Source organism: Erinaceus europaeus, chromosome 1, assembly GCF_950295315.1.
Source record: "Erinaceus europaeus chromosome 1, mEriEur2.1, whole genome shotgun sequence".
Classification (NCBI taxonomy): Eukaryota; Metazoa; Chordata; class Mammalia; order Eulipotyphla; family Erinaceidae; genus Erinaceus; species Erinaceus europaeus.
The window spans coordinates 10,423,510-10,442,874 of NC_080162.1; the positions used below are offsets into that span (position 1 = coordinate 10,423,510).

The window sequence follows — 19,365 nt, forward strand, 5'->3', positions numbered from 1 at the left end:
TGTTACATCCTACCTTAGGAATCCCACATTACAGGGGTGAGGGGATAGCATAATGCTTATGCAAAGAGACTTTTCATGCCTGAGGCTCTCAAGTCCCAGGTTCAATCCCCCATACCACCATAGGCCAGAGCTCAGCAGTGCTGTGGTAAAAAAAATTTTTTAAAAAAGGAAACTCACATTACTGAATATGTCTTTATCTGGCTTGGATTGTTTTTTAGGGTTCATCCATCTCTCTCTCAAGATCCAACAGTCGTGAGCACTTGGGCAGTGGCAGCGAATCTGATAACTGGAGAGACCGCAATGGACTAGGACCTACAAGTCATACTGAATTTGCAGCATCTGTTGGCAGCCCCAAACGTAAACAAAATAAATCAAGTGAGCTTTGGGTTTTGGTCATACTTTTAGATATCTGAGTTTAGAAATGTATCTGGCTTCGAGTGAGGTTGAAATGTAAACTGTAAACTCCATGCCTTCAGGTGTTTGGTGCGACTTCCTGCGACTTCCTCTGTGAAGTCTTTCCTGTTTTTCTTAGAGAAGCAGACTACAGAGTTCTTTGCACTTGATGCATTTCGAATATACTTTCACTCTAGCAGTCGTCACACCAAAGTGTGGTCACATATACAGATACTTTTTGTGTCTTATAGAATTTGAATTCTACAATCCAGGAATCATATCTATTCAATCAGTGAATACTTAAGCATCTGTGTACTAGGTATTTTGGTAGGCTGTGTTGAATTTGTTACTTTCCCCTACGTGTTACCTGTGTCTGGCCCATAGAAGGTACTTAGTGATCGTTGAATTACAGAATGAAAGAGTTATGTACACCCAAATATTCAGATGGTAATGAGGGACAGACAGGGAGTTGAATAGACTCTGATCAGATCAGCATCTTGGACCATAGAAGTATGTCCAGTGGTTAGTTGCTCAAGGTGAAGTGTTATGTTTAAATGATCATAGTAGACAATTCAGTAATAACTAGTCGTTATCAGTCAAGTAGGCCATGTTGTCAAAAGTCTCAAATTTGAAAATGTTAGTTAGTTATGGTGTCAGCCACGTCGGGTCTAAATAAGAAAGCCTTTTCTGGACTTTCATTCCTAAAGGTGCTCTCAGTAACAGCTCAGTGAGTTTTTTGCTGGTAACAGCCTGCACCCTCCACTGACAGTGGAAGCTGACTGCTACCTGGTGCCATCAGGGGGTGGGGGGCCCAATATAAATCAGGTTTGCACCTTTCCTTATCTCTTTTCCTTTCCCTTAGTACTTGATGATTAAAATTGACTGTACAGTTAGCTTCATGGAAGTTCAGAATTAGGGTTAAGTTTGGAAATTATTAATAAAGTGGGATTCATCAACGCAGCATAGTTACTTGGCTTTTGTCAGATGTTTCATGAGCAGAGAGAATCAGTAGACTAGAGACTGTAAGCAGTTAATATACGTAGGAATATAAAGAAAGCTCTATGACATAGTGTCACTAAGGATATTTAAACATATGGTTTTGCACATCTAACAATGTATATAAAATATTTAAAGATGTAATCACTGTAAATATATTTTGTGAAGTATCTTCCTTTTTTTTTTTTTGTACATCTTTAAAGTATGGTATAGTTTAATTCCCAATAGCCACCCTTGGCATGGTGGACAGACACTTGTGGCAAATGGCCATGCTATTGAGCGCCCCAAGTTTTGGATAATTTCCCTTTGCAACCTTATTTAGGTCACCTATGTCTAGCTTCTCTCTCTCTCTCTGTATGTGTGTGTATGTGTGTGTTTTCTTTTTCTCTTCTTTTCTCTTTTTATTTTACTTTATCAGAGCACTATTCAGCTCTGATTTCTAGTGGTCTAGGAATTGAACCTGGGACTTTGGTGCAGGAGAGTCTCTTTGCATAACCATTATGCTATCTAGCTCCACTAGCTCCCCCCCCCCCTTACGTGATTACAGTGTAAATCTGAATAACTACCTATTTCATTCTCAATTCATTTGTTCATCTATACAGTGAATATTCATATGTGGTGAGTCTGGTGGTGATTTCCATGTTAAAGTCCAGTGGCCATTCTACAAATAATGAGACCATCAAACTGGACTTTTTTGTCATCCTTGACCCAATACTTCACTGGTTACGCCTCAGCTTTATTTTTTCAGTCTTTTTTTTTAAAGAATATTTTTATTTCTTTATTCTTGGTTAAAGACAGAGAGAACTTGAGAGGACTGGGGGAGAGAGAGACACTTGCAGCCCTGCTTCACTAATCATGAAGCTTTCCCCCTGCAGGTGGAGAACAGGGGCTTGAACCTGGATCCTTAACCAAGTGTGCTTAACCAAGTGAGCTTAACCAAGCGTGCCACTACCTGTCCCCTTTTTTATTTTTTACTACTTCTTATGTTCTTAATTTTGAAACTCCTCTTTTATAAATTCAATGTCCAATTATACTTTGTGTAGAGAATGAGATTTGTGTGTTGAAATCTCATAGAATTCTTTTGATCTGAGGAAATCACAGGAATGAACAGCCATTATACCATCCAAAAGAAACCTTGACTCACAGTCATTTCTATACCTTTAGTTTCCCAGGGATTCTACTCAGGTGCTCAGGGAGAATACAGTTAATGGTTATGAGCTGCAGAGGCACTGTTATAGTTGATGCCTCCCAAGAGTAGCCCTTTTTTATTGATTTAATAATGATTGACAAAACCATAGGATAAGAGGGGTACAATTCCACATAATTCCCACCACCAGTGTTCTACATCCCACCCCCTCCATTGGAAGCTTTCCTATTCTTTATCCCTCTGGGAGTATGGACCCAGGGTCATTGTGGGATGCAGAAGGTGGAAGGTCTGGCTTCTGTAATTGCTTCTCTGCTGGACATGGACATTGGCAGGTGGATCCATACTCCCAGCCTGTTTCTATCTTTCCCTAGTGGGGCGGGACTCAGGAGAGGTGGGGTTCCAGGACCCACTAGTGAGGTCATCTGTGCAGAGAAGGTCAGGATGGAATCATGGTAGCATCTGCAACTTGGTGGCTGAAAAAGCATTAAGATACAAAGCAGAATAGTGTTGAATAATCAGGAACCTAAAGGTAAGATTATAGCAGATGAGATTTGAGGTCTCCATTTTGGAAAAAGCTAGGAAGTCTATTTTAGGTATATTCCAAGGGGCCCATGACTTTACTAATTTTTGCCTGAGCCTGGCAGCTAACATGCAGGTGGGCTAAAGGTATTGTCTGGAGAGATGGAGTCAGAGCTGGAAATAGGACCAGGAGAAACTTTTTAAGGGGCAAGAGTCTCTGAAAGCCATAGCTAGCATTTCTTCCATGAAAAGCCAGTGTTTCAGTAAGAGATTGCTGGATTCTTATAGCTACTGCTTTCTTCAGCCCAACAGTGCAATCTGAAATATTTGGGTGATTGAAACTTTTAATTAAACCGTGGTCTCTCAGGGCATTTACATTTCAAGCCTGTTTCTCCTTTGTCTTTCAGCGGAGCACTATCTCAGCAGTAGCAATTACATGGACTGCATTTCCTCACTGACTGGGAGCAATGGTTGTAACCTGAACAGCTCCTTCAAAGGTTCTGACCTCCCTGAGCTCTTTAGCAAACTGGGCTTAGGAAAATACACAGACGTCTTCCAGCAGCAAGAGGTCAGCATCCTGTATTTTCCAAGGCATCTTTGTTTTAACTGTGTGTATGACAACTTCTGGAAGGAAATCACATATTGATCTATCTCTGTGTTTTCACTGACCATTTATTTATTCAAGCCTCATAGCTTGTTTTTGTAGCTAAGAAAAGAAAATAGCATCTCACGTCTTATTTAGTGCAGCAAGTAGATACAGGATATAAGAAATATAGATATATTTACCAAAAAGAGGAATAAAGGAAGAAAAAAAGGGAGGGAGGGAGGAAGGAGATAGGCAGGTAAGTAAGCTATCTTTCACCATTCTTAGCTGGAAGATCTAATCATTGTTATTAGTTCATTGGAAATTCAGATTCAAAGCTCCCGTAAGGTTAAAAAGAGTCTTTAAAAAGACTCTTTTTAAAAATGTGAATTGACACTTTAATCTGTTAATATCTTTAAATGTGGCCCTTAAAAGCAAGCAACTGCATCGAAAATCAGTGCAGGGTGGTTTTCTTACTTTGTCCTAGTGACCTTATTGAAACCTATTCGATTATCATATTTTCTGGTGTTTTTTTTTTTTACGTCATTCATTTTACATTTACTTATTTACTCACTGGGCTGTGCCTGAATTGAAACAGAAAGGATAAGTCTTCTGAGCCATCTCTATCGTGAACTTTGGTCAAACTGTTCACCTACACCCATTATGTGTCGGCATAAAGAGGCTAATTCCTGACCGTGAGGTTGTCATGTGACCAGGGCACAGCTAACCCACAGCAACAGAACAGTAAGGCCCTGAATGGTGAAGACAGATTCTGAGAAGTGCAGGCATTAGTTGAATTTCACCATCGAATGCCACGTGGTCTACGCACACCTAGATGTTACAGCCTATAAGCACGCACAGAAGCTGCACGCCTCTGCTGTATGTGAGCGCTGCTGACCCAGTCACCATCATGTATGCATGACTGTAGTTCTACAGATTTACTTGTGGAATTCAGACATGGTCCAAGGTGTGATGGCAGCTGGCTTTACTTCATCTGAGAGAACGTCTACTAAGTTCTTCTCAGGCATATATCAGTAAGGAGTTGGGTTAATGGTCTACCGTACAGTTATTGGCATGTGGGCACAATTTTCATCTCTCTACGAGAGTTATCTGCAAAATGCCCTCACCCCCAACGTAGTTCCTTTTCCACCTCTGTGCAGTAGGACCCCGGTCTCCCCTTCTCAGAGTCCTTTACTTTGGTGAGATATTCCACAATGACCCAACTTTCAGTTTCTTTTCCATTTCTGTTATTAGGCACTTTAGGTCATATATTTAATGCACTGTCGGTGGTTCAATAACGTAACTTTATGTGCTGAACCCTCAGAGATTCATCATGCATGATGTCACTGAGTGGCTTCCTTGGCCTCATATTTTTTGAGAGAAATGAGAAACACCTTAGCGCTGTCCATGGTGCTGCCATGTGGTGCCAGGGTTGAAAACCATGGCCTTGTGCATGATGAGGCATGACAGTTACAGAATGAGTGATCTTGGTCCTGATTTTTTAATGTGTTTATTATATTTGAAGGTGTTATTTTGATTTCTCCAAATTCAAATTAGTATCCATATCACCAAGTTTTTTTTTTTTTTTTCTGGAATGAATAGCAGTTTCATCATTGGTGTGTTAAAAGAGTATATATTTTGTCTTACTGGTAAGATGAGACTGGATGATAGAAAAACTCAAATAAGAGGTATTTTAACTTCCTTAGATATGGGATAGTCTCCAAGTAAGAAATTAAATGTTAGTCAAAGATGTGGATTTTTAAATCTCTGTTTCTTTCCTGTCTGAAGAAACGTAGAAATGAATTTATAGTCCCTACTTTTTATCCAGTTGCTCCAAGGTTGAAGAATAAACATGATAATTCAAAGCTACCTAGACTTTTTTATTTACTATGTATTAACTAAAGCAAGGATCAGCAAATTTTGACCTGAAGAGATGCTACCTGGTTTTGAAAATAAAATTTTGGTATGGTATAGCCAGTCACATTCAATTACCTGTTGTGTATAACTGCTTCCTGTCAGACTCAAGAGAGCTGAGTAATTACCAGGAAGATAACAGAGACCATAGAAACCTAAAAGATGTACTCCTCAGCTCTCGAAGCACAAACTGGGGACCTCTGAAATATCTTCTACTTAACAGAATTTCTAAAGCCTCTAGAACCTTGATTGTGTCAACTATTATAAACCAGGTTGTACAGGACTTGGATGTACCTTTAAAATAAAAAATTTCAAGCAAATTTTTTTTTCTTTTCTGACCAGAGCACTGCTTAACTCTGGGTTATGGTGGTATTGGGGATTGAACCTGGGAGTTCAGGGCCTCAGGCATGAAAGTCTATTTGCATAACCATTATGCTGTCTCCTCAGCCCTTCAAATTAGGTTTTTTCATGTTGTCATCAATCCATGTACACGGATAACACTGAGAAGCCTCCCTTGTCCAGTGGGGTTTTTTTTTGTTTGTTTGTTTTTGTTTTTTGGTTTTAGTTTGTTTGTTTTGAGGGTGAGGAAAGATACATCATAGCACTGTTCCTCCATCCGTCAAGTTTGGTGTCAAGGTCCTAAGGTCCTATGCAAATTTGATGAGACAGTTGGGAGACATGGTATAGGGACATCTATCTCGGGAAAATATCCCCCCATGACAACTACCATCCTCTAAAGAAACATTTTCCCAATATAGGTGTACAGAGATTGGATAAAAGTAGTGAAAAGTAGATCTCAGTGTCTTCTGGTGTATTGGCATTCAGTATTGTATTGCTTTCTTTCTGTAGGATATTTTCTAATCTTAGGGGGTAACTTAACAGGAATACCCCTTGTAGACTTGTCTTGTTTTATTTATCTTATTTTATTGCTGGGGCTCGGTGCCAGCACCACAAACCCACTGCTCCCAGAGGCCATTTCCCCCCCCCTTTTTGTTGCCCTTGTTGTTTTTTATTGTTGTGCTTGTTATTATTGTTGTCATTGCTGTCCTTGTTGTTGGATAGGAGAGAGAGAAATTGAGAGAGGAGGGGAAGACAGAGAAAGGGAGAGAAAGATAGACACCTGCAGACCTGCTTCACCGCCTGTGAAGCGACCCGGGCCCCTGCAGGTGGGGAGCCGGGAGCTCAAACTGGCATCCTTATGCAGGTCATTATGCTTCATGCCATGTGTGCTTAACCCGCTGTGCCACTGCCCAGCCCCCTTGTTTTATTTAAATTGTGCTGCTGGAGATCAAACTCAGGCTCCCATGCATGTGGTCTACTGCTGAGCCATCTCCCTGACCCGATTTCTGTTTCACTTATTCTGAGGAAGGGAGCTTGTATACACATGAAGCATTGCTTGCTCTGTTATTCATGGAGTCCTCCCTGTTCTGTTTTTGTTGGTACCAGGGATTGCACCCAGGGTCTCACAGGTGCAAGGCAGGCACTTTGCCTGGAGCTGCTTTCCTGATACGTAAAATTTATGGTAGTGAACTTGACGATATATTTAGCAACTTGCATAGCTTTTGTATCTATATCCCTTATTAGCCAGAGCTGCCAATTACTTTACCTTTTTTTAGCCTGCTCCTTTATATCTGTAGTATCTGTAGTCTCATTCACTGCCCATGACAGGTCTGCAAGCTACACCATCTAACTGGAGCTCACATTACCTTTCTGTTCTCTATCACGGTATTGAGAAGGCTGTCAGGATAGCTGGGTGACATCCTCACATGCTTAGTTGCTGATACCTGAGAACTGAATCAGACTGTTCTTCAAAGTCTGTTGGGTTGAGCCTAATGACTCATAACATAGTCTGAGAATTCCTCTGTTAGTCATGTGCAGAGGACAATGAGAGATGGTATAATTCAGCTTCTCTTTATCTTTTATTATGTTTGTTGGAGAGAGACAGCCAGAAATCGAGAGGGATAGAGAGGGAGAGAGAAACAGCGAGACACCTTCAGACCTGTTTCACCAACCACCTGTGAAGTTTTCCCGCTCAGGGAGGGACCCAGGGCTTGAACCCTGGTCCCCGGGCATTCTAAAATGTGGGCTTAACCAGGTGAGCCACCTCCTGGCCTCCTAATTCAGTTTTTCTTTAGCGAAATATAGTTAGCCCTTTCAGAATCTAAAGCTACAAAGTGATTTTCCTTCTCCTGTACAGATATTCTTCCTTTGACAAATTCATGCCCACACACAAATTAGCACATCATGCTTCTCTTTTTTTTTTTAAATATTTATTTTATTTATTTATTCCCTTTTGTTGCCCTTGTTGTTTTATTGTCGTAGTTATTATTGTTGTTGTCATTGTTGGATAGGACAGAGAGAAATGGAGAGAGGAGGGGAAGACAGAGAGGAGGAGAGAAAGATAGACACCTTCAGACCTGCTTCACCGCCTGTGAAGTGACTCCTCTGCAGGTGGGGAGCCGGGGTTCGAACCGGGATCCTTATGCCGATCCTTGTGCTTTGCGCCACCTGCGCTTAACCCGCTGCGCTACAGCCCGACTCCCCATGCTTCTCTTTTAACCCTAACTGCCAGGACGCACAGATGGGACAGTTCTTACATCTCACCTGCAGTAAGCCATCCACTTAAACTAGACTTCCTGACTAGTCTTTCTGTCTTCCATGCTTGAGAGGTAGGGGAAGGACGGTTAGTACATAAGATTGTTTTGACGGAGGTCGGGCGGTAGTGTAGTGGGTTAAGCGCACGTGGCTCAAAGCACAAGGACCGGCATAAAGATCCTGGTTCGAGCCTCTGGCTCCCCACCTGCAGGGGAGTCGTTTCACAGGCAGTGAAGCAGGTCTACAGGTGTCTATCTTTCTCTCCCCCTCTCTGTCTTCCCCTCCTCTCTCCATTTCTCTCTGTCCTATCCAACGACGAACAACATCAACAACAACAATGATAACCACAACAAGGGCAAAAAAAAAAAAGGTGGGGGGAATGGCCTCCAGGAGCAGTGGATTCATGGTGCAGGCAACTGATTCCCAGCAATAACCCTGGAGGCAAAAAAAAAAAAAAAAGTTGTGACTGTGTGAGCTGAACCTACTGTGGGGAGGGGTGTAGATATCTAATATATACGCTGGTTATAAATTTACCTTCTCACCCACAGATCGATCTTCAGACGTTCCTCACTCTCACAGACCAGGATCTGAAGGAGCTGGGGATTACGACTTTTGGTGCCCGAAGGAAAATGCTGCTCGCAATCTCAGGTGAATATAAATAAGCATATTCATACGCTCAAGTCTGAATGGAATCTGCTGCTGGTCTTAGCCAGGGAGACCAGCCCTGCCCAATAAGCATTTGCTTACCAAGCTGGCATCTGGATGTTTGTGGTCTGAGATCATTTTCCCTTGAACAGTGATAGATGCTAAGACTGCCCCCACTCCTTCATCAAGGCACTGCTTGAGACCTTCCTTGACAATGTCACTCCAGAACGTGGATCTCTGCTGAACGGTCCAACCCAAATTGCCCCTCTTAGCACATGTAAGCCGTTTAATTCTACTTGGTGCAATAATTATTAGGTTAGGAGGGACTAATTATTCCGGGTTGGTTGGCTGTCATGCTTCGTGTGTGTGTGTGTGTGTGTGTGTGTGTGTGTGTGTGCTCGAATGCCAGCTGAGACGTTTGCACCAGATAAAGAGAGACTTGTTCTTTGGCATAGCTGCAGCCAAGCAGAGCTACAGGACTCCTTATGAGCTGTGAGTCACAAAAAACGATGTCTTCCTCACAGATGACTTCCCTTGTGCATGGGTTGCTTATTCCATGGATTAGTCCATATATATATTCACTGGGTTATTTGAAATCTAGGTAAGTCAGAGTTAACCAATGTACTTTGAAAAGGTATTTAGAAGAATATGAAGAAATTTGGGGGGGGTAGAGAAATGGGGTTTCTTTTTGAAGACTTCCTGATAAACTTCACAGATATCTAGTTTATATGGGCCACTATCTCAGGAGTACAGAGTGACGGAAAAAACAAACTACATTTGCAGACTATGAGGCCAGCAGTGGCATCCAGCTGGTAAATGTCTGTTCCAAACACCATTCCCCTAGTCAGATCAGCAAATGAGATGCAAAGCTCAGTGATTTTTCCATTTCCTCCCCCCCCTCCTCTGGCAACCTGAAGAAGATCCAAACAGAACGGCTTTGAAAAGGGCTGGAAACTCAGCCATTTGCACCCTTTCCTAAGCTCCTCGATGTATAGACTTTTGCACACATCAGTTTTTAAAACACTTCCCTCCATTTTCCGAACCTGAGTTGTTACCTTCTTAGAGTTCCAGCACCAGAGAGCATATGCTTTAAAAAACAATTACTTGATTTGTTAGGAATTAAGATAGGAATTAAGAGGGAAGGGAGATCAAGACAAAGAGACACCTGTAGCACTGCTTCACCACTTAGGAAACTTTCTCCCTGTAGGTGGGGACTGGGGACTGGAACCCAGGTATTTACACTTGGTAACATGCACATAACCAGGTGCTCTGCTGCCCAGACTGTCAGCATATGCTTTTTCTTGTGCTTACAAGGATGTCTTGGTGGAAATAATATGATAGTAAAATTAAGAGATCCAAGCTTTGCTTCTCTCAAGTTACGGGTGAATTTCCAAAATTCTTTGTCTAGAAGGTAGATTGGGAAAAAAAAATCCTTGTAAAGTCACCTGTGACTTCTAAAAGCTACGTTTCTGTGTACTGTATATTATCTGTATGTTTGCTTCTCCCACGTTATGGGTGAATTTGCAAAATTCTTTAGCAAGAAGGTAGATCGGGAAAAAAAAATCCTTGTAAAGTCACCTGTGACTTCTAAAAGCTATGTTTCTGTGCACTGTTTATTATCAGAGTACTGCTTCCTTGTTCTTTGGAACTATCTGAGACAGCATGGTCGTTTTTCAAGTTTGTTTATTCTAAAGCTTAATCATTGGGGCTATTCCTAGATGGACATTAATTATATATTTTCCTATCCTTTTGTTAATTTGAAAATTAAATTGATGTAGCACTTGAATTTCAATTAGTGTCACTATACTTATATTCTTTGTAGCTGCCTATAGGGAACAGCACTTTTCTGTCAGATAAGTACATATTCTAGGATGTCAATCTTTAAGAGACTTGAGGACTATCAGTGACAGTAGAGTGAACATTGGGTGGTTGTTTTTGGTTTTTGTCTTTCCCTTTGTGCACCTACCCAGTTCCAAATTCTATATATATTTCAAGCAGCTAGTAAATATCTCTACTTTCCTAGGGTCTCAGTATCTTTATTCTGAAATTTGCGGTATATTTCAGATAGGTTTGGGGGTACAGAATGGGAAACAAGAGGTTTTGAATTATCTTTCAGTTATTTCTCTAGTCTTCCTTGTGGTTTTGAGGTTATAGCCTACTTCTGCAGATGACCTTTCTCAGTGGGGTTCTTGCTTTTTAAGAGAATTCGAGACCAAGAACAAGATACCTTATGAATATACTGCATAGCAAGAATCACTTGATTATTTTAAGGATGATTTTGCCTTACTTTGTTGAGTCAATTTGTAATCACTGGTAAAATGTTTCCTCTGTGAGTATTGAGAAAGCCCTCATCAAAAAGCTTCTTTTCCCAAGTCTACTCCCCCATAGGTACAGGATGACTTGTTTGTCTTGTGTTAGATACAGAGTTGCAAAATTTCTTTTACATTTTTCTGTATGTTAAAGATGCATTCAGTGTTGTCCTTTCAGTTTCAAGTTTTTTTGTTTTTTTAATCTTGGGCCAGAAGACACACTCTTTTAATGCTGTTGAAGAAAGTGAGATTCTTCTCTAGTAGAAATGGATCAGAGGGGGAAAAAATTAATTCATTTTCACAAGTTCTTTTGACTTCTCTCAGTATTTTGTGAGTGGTGAATTAAATGTGGAGAGATTAAGTGAGAGGAAGGTTAGTGTCCTGTTGACAAACTTCCCACCATGGCCTTAGGTAGATCTAACATTTCCCGACCTATTCTTTTAGTTTGTGACTCTGTTCAAATCCGCAACAAGATCCTGAGAGCTGCCAGGATTGTGTGAACCTTGGAATTTCAAAGAAAAAGGTTGGTATTTTCCCAAACTATTCCTTAGGCCTACTGAAAAAAAAAAATCAGAGGAAGGAGTTTGCTTTTTAAATTAAAAAACAGTAGCAACAACAACAATCTAAAAGCCCATTCAGCAGTGGTTGTTCTTTGATCTCTCTAGATTTAATGCCGTGTTTCAGGTTTTTGCAAATTGTATCTGTAGGAAATAGCTGGATTCCTTCATGATTTGATTCTCTCGAGAATCTAGTTGAAGTGATTTTTCAGAATAATGAATGTTTCCCGTGTCTTTTAGTTTGTCTTCAGTGGCTCAATTGTTTCCATATGCCTAATTGTACACGTTGCATATATCAGAAGAGCGTGGTGTTTCACCTCATGGATGCCTTTCCCTTCTCTATAGTCTGGGAATGTCTTCTTGACGTCACTGGCTATTTACCCATTAGAAATGCAGCCCGGGAGTCAGGCAGTAGCGCAGTGGGTTAAGCGCAGGTGGCCCAAAGCACAAGGACAGGTGAGAGGATCTCAGTTCAATCCCCCGGCTCCCCACCTGCAGGGGAGTCGCTTCACAGGCGGTGAAGCAGGTCTGCAGGTGTCTATCTTTCTCTCCCCCTCTCTGTCTCCCCCTCCTCTCTCCATTTCTCTCTGTCCTATCCAACAAAGAAGACATCAACAACAACAACAATAATAACTACAACAATAAAACAAGGGCAAAAACAAGGGGAAAATGAATAAATAAATAAATATTAAAAAAGAAAAGAAATGGAGCCCAAAGGAAGGCTTTTAATTTGACTCTTCCCCAGGTTGTACCTTTAGAAGAGTTAAAAATTAAATGAATTCCCTGAAGCTTACCTTTAAGTATATTCAATTCTGACTGGATTTATGAACCTGTGTCTGTCTGTTTTTGGTCTTTAAAACATTTATTTTTATAAAAGGAACCAGAGCGCTGTTCAGCTCTGGTAGATGGTGGAACTAGGGATTGAACCTGAAACCTCTCTTGTCTCAGGTGTGAAAATCTGGTGTATCACAACTATATTATCTCCTCTGACTCTCTAGTATGTGTTTTTAAATAACATCCACATGTTTAACTTTTATAGGAATGTCATTGCTGCTGTAAGGACTTTAAACAATACGCCTGTTTACAAGAGTCTTTTCCTTATAAAGACATTTTCCTTGCTTGTTCAGAATTCTGAAGCTATGCTTTCTGATTTTCTTATTTAAAATATGAAGGAAAGCTCCATTACCTGGTATACCTAAAACTGGCAGTTTCTCAAAGTCAAATTCATGGTGTCTCCATCAGTATTCTGTTTGGTGGATGGGCAAGTCATGGACAAGGTCCATGATCTGGGCTGAATCATGGACCTTCCATCAGGCAGGGTTTCAGAGGCAGATGAATGGCTTATATTGTATTTTTAAAATGCAGTTTTTGTATCTGTAAAATGGAGAGTGGTATTAGTGTTAACCTCGAGGAAGAATTAAATAAAACAAAACGAATGCAAAGTGCTTATTGTCTAATAGCCTTTAATAAATCAGTTACTTTTCTCCCCCGGCTCTAGCCCTAAATATGAACAAAAGAGAGATGTTTCCTCTCTAGTACCCCTGCTATTGAGCAAAACCTTGACGTATGTAGGAGAGCAGTTGAGTGAGATGTTAAGGGTGTTGGTCCATCTTCCAGAATCCTGGAGGCGGGAATACACCACGACCACAACCACAACCAACCACCTGTGACACAATACAAGCTGAGTCTGTGCTCTCAGCGTTTCTTATAGCAGAGCACAGATCACTGCTTGGCCTCACCACCATTACCCCACCACACACACAACTTGACGCACACTGACTCTATCTGACATCTTCAGGTTTCCTTTTAATCGGCTTTTCATGAGCCCCGAGTCTCAGTATCTTACCAACCTACCCGCTTGTGTAAATTCATTAGCAGAAATGACCTCACCTGATTGGGGGGGAGTTAATGGTGTTTGTGGAGGATGGGTTGAAGGGACTTTGAAGTCATAGAAGAAAAGCTGCTTCAATTTTTTTTCTTTAGTTTTCTGGTTAATTTACTTGAAGAAAAGAGTGGAAATGTCATTTTCTTTCATTTCTTTCAAACAAAACAAAAAATAACATTTTACGAAGTTCTGAATGTTTGGATTCAATTACTGCTTTTTAATTATATTAATGTTCTAATCTTGCTTTTTTTTTTTTTTTTTACCAAATTTAATTTTATTCCAAGAAACCTGCTGATCTGCTTCTTTGCATAACTACCTGGGCTCCAGGAGCATGAGTTGGTTACACTACAAGGCTGTGCTTCATCACGTGGCTGTGTTTCCCCAGAATTCCCATCTTTTTAAGTGCAGAGTTTTTTCAGGTCTGACTTTCACAGTTTAATGACTGATGTGTTTGACGAGAACACGTTTTAACGACTAGCAATTTCGTGTTAGCGGTGCTGCATCGTCTCAGCTGATGGTCTCCCTCCCTTTTGCCTGTGAAATGACATCTGGTATAGGTCAAGGATTTTGTTCACTTACCTAGGATTTAGAGGGTTCTGAGAATGGCATATCCAGTTGAGAGTCTGGAAACTGAAAGTTAAAAATCCTTTTTCTGTTCCTCAGTCTCTTGGCTACCAAGCACACTTGTCGTATGAAAAATTTCAAGCATCTGAGTGATGTCTAAGGACTATCAACTAAAGATTTTCCTGCAGTTGCCACCTGACCCTCCCCTCGATCCCTGAAACCTGACACTTGTCATTGTCTTCTGCACTTTGCTACCCATACCTATAGATTATAGAACGTCTCTCTTGAACGTCTAACAATTCTCTTTTTCTCACTCTAGAACTAAACAAAAACAGAAGAAAGCTTTTTGAAGCGTCCAATACACGCACCTCATTCCTGGAAGGCGGAGCAAGTGGGAGGCTGCCACGTCAGTGTCACTCAGACATTGCTAGTGCCAGTGGCCGATGGTAGCAGTACCCTCTGGCACAGAGTCTGCAACTCTGACACAGGAGCTCTGTGAAGAGCCTTCACTGCACACCGTCCTCAGCAAGCTGGGTGTCTGGTATCAGGACCAAAGCATCTTATTCACATCTGAACTTTGTGCCAAAAAAAAAAAAAAAAAAGGAAAGAATCTTAAGTCACCACAGAAAAGTGCCACACGTGGATTTTTTTTTTAATGGCAATTGGACGTTGTTTGCAATATAATAGGGCTTTACTTCCTGTTTTTATTTACTTATGTTTTATTTACCTACATAACATATGCACTGATTTTTTTTTTTTTTTTTACTTAAAATGAAGGATGGATCGACAACTGGGATGCCAGAAAACAAGGTTATTTGCTTGTTTGGGTATTTCTTTTAAACGATAATCAAAATGGAATTTTCTGGTACTGCTATAAAATAGTTATCGAGGTCTTCCAGCACTTTATACCTTCTGATTTCCTGTCCTGTGGAAATGAGCTCTTTCATGCCATCTAATGTATTGGTTCAAATCAGATCTTGTCACATTTCTCTCTGACTGTTAAATTTTTATTTGAAATGGTACTGGACTAAAAGTTTTGTGCAGAATGTTCCGTGAATTTAGGAAATGAGACTCCACTTGGTTCTGGACCAGTTTTACTCATATATGTCCGCATCATAGAAATATTTAATAGTGAACAGGTGCAAAGAAAGACCAAGTGAACTTTGCAATATTAACCCTTTGTAGTCATCATATTTAGCTGCTGCCTCCATTGCTAAAATGATTTTAATGGTTGTCTTAAGGCAAAGGACTATTTTTAGTATGTTGCCACTAAGGACACTTATTTATATCAAACTTTTATTTTTAGATATTATAAGCATACAGTACATAACATTAAATTGATATCTACTAGAGATATATGGTAGAGAATGAATGGCATTCAATAACTGGAGTTCTAGATTGTCACTTTATTTAAAAAAAAAAAGACAATCATCTGACAAGACAGCATTGTTGCCATGGGGAAGATAAATAAATTACTGTTCTTACGTTCACTTTAACTGTGCTCCAGATGGTCACAGGACTTTGCTGAAGTCATATCTGTCTGTGTAAAGTAGACTTGTGTTTGTTGCAAATGGAAAGACTTAAGTCTCAAGGGAGACAGGTGAGTTCTGAAGAAGGAAACAGCTATTTTCTAAGTGGCCAGACTCATTGTTACAATCTTATACTGTGAAAGTCCAAGAAGTCAGGCAAGATTGCCTTAGATCTTTTCAGACATCTTATTGTGGATTTATAAAGGGTCTTTTCAATCCATGTAGAAAATCACTAAGTGCCTTCCTTCAAAAAAAAACATTATTTCCAAATGTATTAATTTGCTGGAAAACTTGCCCATAGGAGATGTTGTGAATTACCTGTACTGTAATGACTTATTTATGTTCAGTATTCAAGACTTTCTACATGGACATGAACCACTGTCAAGTGCTCTCAGCAGAGACATTAGATAAGCATCCAAACCAAACCAACTGGAGATGTCCATGGAAATGCAGGATCAAAAACAAATGCCTAACACTTTTCCTGCGCTAGTCTTACCATTAAAGTGGAAATAAAAGTTGAGGGTTTTTTGCACACAGAGAAAAAATTTTCACTTTTGAACATAGTGGTTATCTGTAAGGCATAGATAGTGGACCTGCCGTATAATTATCACTTATCATAGCACTAAGAGTGATAACTATTTGTGTAAACTAAGCCTTATCTGCTTAAGGATATATAACTAAATTGTTCCCTTAACAAGTTCACTGAGATTAGTTTGAGTACATTGAATGTACAAGTTAGCTTTTGGAGTTCCCTGCTTAAGGCAGAAGTATGAACACTTCATACTGCATTTTCAGCCCAATTGGTTTCTTGTTTAACAATTTAGTTTTCTAACTCTATTGTTTCTTGAAAAGGGATTGTTTGGAGTTCATTTGCCAGCTTTCTACCATGGATTTTCAGTATTAAGTTGATACAATTTTATGAACAGTGTTTGATACTATGCCAAAGACAACTGTCCCAATTAAACTAGATCAAATAGGGTGGGTAAGAAAATAAGAACACTGGAAGTTACTTCTCTCACTTTCTCTTGATGCAATGAAGGGAATATGACACTACAGTGTACAGTGTTATATGATGCACAAAGTATTTGGATTATTTGAATAAATGTTAGTTTTTAATTGATCTGTGCCTTAATAGTGATTGGTTATCTGTAAATATAGAACAGATACAGATTGTATTTTTGTGTGGGTTTTTTGTCCTTTTCGGTGATTTTTTTTTTAACAAAATGAGGTAAAATTAAACACTGAAAATGGGAATTTTTTTCTAATCAATTGTTATAAGAAAAATAAATTTATATAACCCTTTTGTATTGATTTGCCAGCTGAAATGTCTTATATGTAAAACTCTGTAGATATAAACTTGGCTTATTTCATTTTCCAAGGTGCCCCCTCTTTTTTTTCTGTTATTTTCAGTAGAACTAAAAGACGTGTCTGCAAAGGAACTGAATATGCATCCTGTGTCCTGTTGTTCTGTCTTGACAGCCCTCATTTTCAACCATAAGTGAAAGCATTTTAGTTTCATGAGGGAATCCAGTACCCATAATCAGTCATTGTTTCTTTCTGTGGCCACCCCTCGGTATGTTCAAAAAAGAGTTAAGATTCTAAAAGAAAGAACATGAAAGCTGTTACCTAAAGATTCAAGTACATGACTGCTTTGACGACCTCATTCATCAGCGAAGGAGTGCCTTACAAAGTGCTGCAGGGCTTCTTAACCTAGGCTGTCACACCAGACTGAACACTTGCCCTGCTTTGCCCTGAGGTTCTGCTTGTGCTCATTCTCTGCTGGGATATTGTGCAGATGCAGTCACATCTGCCATGTTGTCCCTTCAGGCTACTGCTAGTTCCCGCGAGAGTTGGGACATTCTCGGAGTGCCTGTTTCACCATGTTGTGCCCTCAGGGCATTGTCTTATTTCCCCGTGATATTTGGAGTGCTTTGGTTACTCCTCCCCCTTCCCATTCTCACGAGAGTTATTATCCTATCCTGGAGTGCTGTGGTTACTCCTCCTCCTTCCCATTCTCGCGAAAGCTGCTCCTATAAAAGCCCTTCTTCTTCCGCACCTCTCTCTCTTGCCAGCGCTTCACTTCGGTGTTCAGACGCAGGAAAGGTTACTGCGTGAGGCAGCCATTTTCGCTACCTCCACGTGGCCCAACCTGTTTCTCTAGCACCCAACTCTGAGGTGCCAGTGCAAATAAAGATTTTTGTTCCCTCTTTGCTCCGGACCTCCTCTCTCTCTTCTCCATGGCACAAAACGACAATTCTCAAACAAATGATAATATATACCTAAACTCATACTTGTCTTCATCTCAGATAAACCCTAACCTTTCACTTACTATGCTTTTATAAACATCCTCTGTAGTTCTTTTAATAAGAGGGTTAAGAAGCAAGCTGTTTAGCTGATGGTATGAATCCACCTGTCAATGCCCATGTTCAGTGGAGAAGCATTTGCACAAGTCAGAACTTCTACCTTCTGTGTCGGGAAATTGTGAGGATGTGGTAGAGCCTGACAAGGCTTGACCTGAGGAGTGTGTCTATCCTGTCAGTCTCTCTCTACCAAGAGGTTGAACAAGGAGGGACAGGAGTAACCCCAAAGGTGTGCCCCATCTTATCAGACTCCCTGTCTAACAAAGCACCCCCATTCCTGATACTATGGCCATTAGATAAAAAGAAAGGGGGAGATGTCAGGAAATTGTGAGGAGCCTCACAAAGCACCCTGCATTTTTCTGCCTCCAGAAACCTTAAAACATTAAGCCAGCTCCCTCTGCTCCACCCTGCATTCCGAATACTATGGCCTATCTATATAATCATTGTTTTGTCTGAAAGATCCCCACCCATTCCATTCCTTTTATCTATCTTCTTTCTACCCTCAAGACCCTCCCTGCCTACAGGGTATTATTAATCCTACCAGTTAAAACACTCACAAAAGTTGCTAAGGAAGTTCCTACCTTTCCAACCCCTTTGCCTGTCTCTTCCCCTTTCCTAGCCATTTGTGTTTCCGACTTGCCACTTCCAGGTCTGCCCTAAAACCCTTGGCTCTCTGATCAAAAAAGAATTGCATTGCCTCACCACCACAAGCTTGGTACCTGAGTCATCTCCCTCACATCACTGAGTGAGTAGCAGCCCAGGCTGGCTCCATTCGAGTTGCCTCCAACCCAGAGAGTACGCACCAGGGAAGAGGCACCCCCATGCTAGCCCGGCACTTTTGCACCCCCAAAACATCCTTGATCCATACTGCAAGTGGGGGAGAAGTGATAGGATAAAGATAAGAGGGCTCTGAACTCTAGCTCCATCAACACCCAGAGAGAGAGAAGGAAAAGGAGAGGGACATATGGAGGTAACTATGTTGTCATGAGTGGCCTGGAGAGGAAGAAAGGATTGGATGAGAAAAATAAAAAGAGGCAACTATGTATAAATGTGGACAGATAGTTGTAGAGATGGCAGTTGGCCCATGTCTACAACCATAGGGGAACTGTGGTGGCTTGCAGTGGGGAGACTGAAGATTCAGAACTCTGGTGAAGGGAATGGAATGGATTTAAACCCCTGTTGACATGTAATTTTGTAAAATAAAAAAATAAAAGGAAAAAAAGAAGCTGTTTCAAACCCAGCAATGAATGAAACAAACCCTTACCTTCACTAAGCTTCAACACCTTTTATTTATAAGCCCCCAAAAGGAGTCTGTGTGTTGCTTGGAAACTCCAATATTTGTCAAAACTATTTCAAGTACTCATCTCAG

At 40.6% G+C, this 19,365-nt stretch overlaps 1 protein-coding gene across 6 annotated transcripts in view; it reads left to right on the forward strand.

Moving 5' to 3' along the window:
• The window catches only part of BICC1 (BicC family RNA binding protein 1), a 326,137-nt gene extending 309,190 nt beyond the window's left edge, over nt 1–16,947 (forward strand). For 4 of the 6 annotated variants that reach the window (XM_060189826.1, XM_060189875.1, XM_060190124.1 and 1 more), the window contains 4 exons: nt 219–375; nt 3,463–3,623; nt 8,696–8,795; nt 14,427–16,947. In XM_060189826.1, coding sequence (XP_060045809.1) covers nt 219–375; nt 3,463–3,623; nt 8,696–8,795; nt 14,427–14,557 — 549 coding nt within the window. In that variant the 3' untranslated portion in view covers nt 14,558–16,947. Of the gene's footprint in view, nt 1–218; nt 376–3,462; nt 3,624–8,695; nt 8,796–11,545; nt 11,625–14,426 lie in introns of those variants that run through there. The other 2 variants (XM_060189940.1, XM_060190007.1) reach the window with 2 other exon arrangements.
• The last annotated feature ends 2,418 nt before the right edge of the window (nt 16,948–19,365 follow it).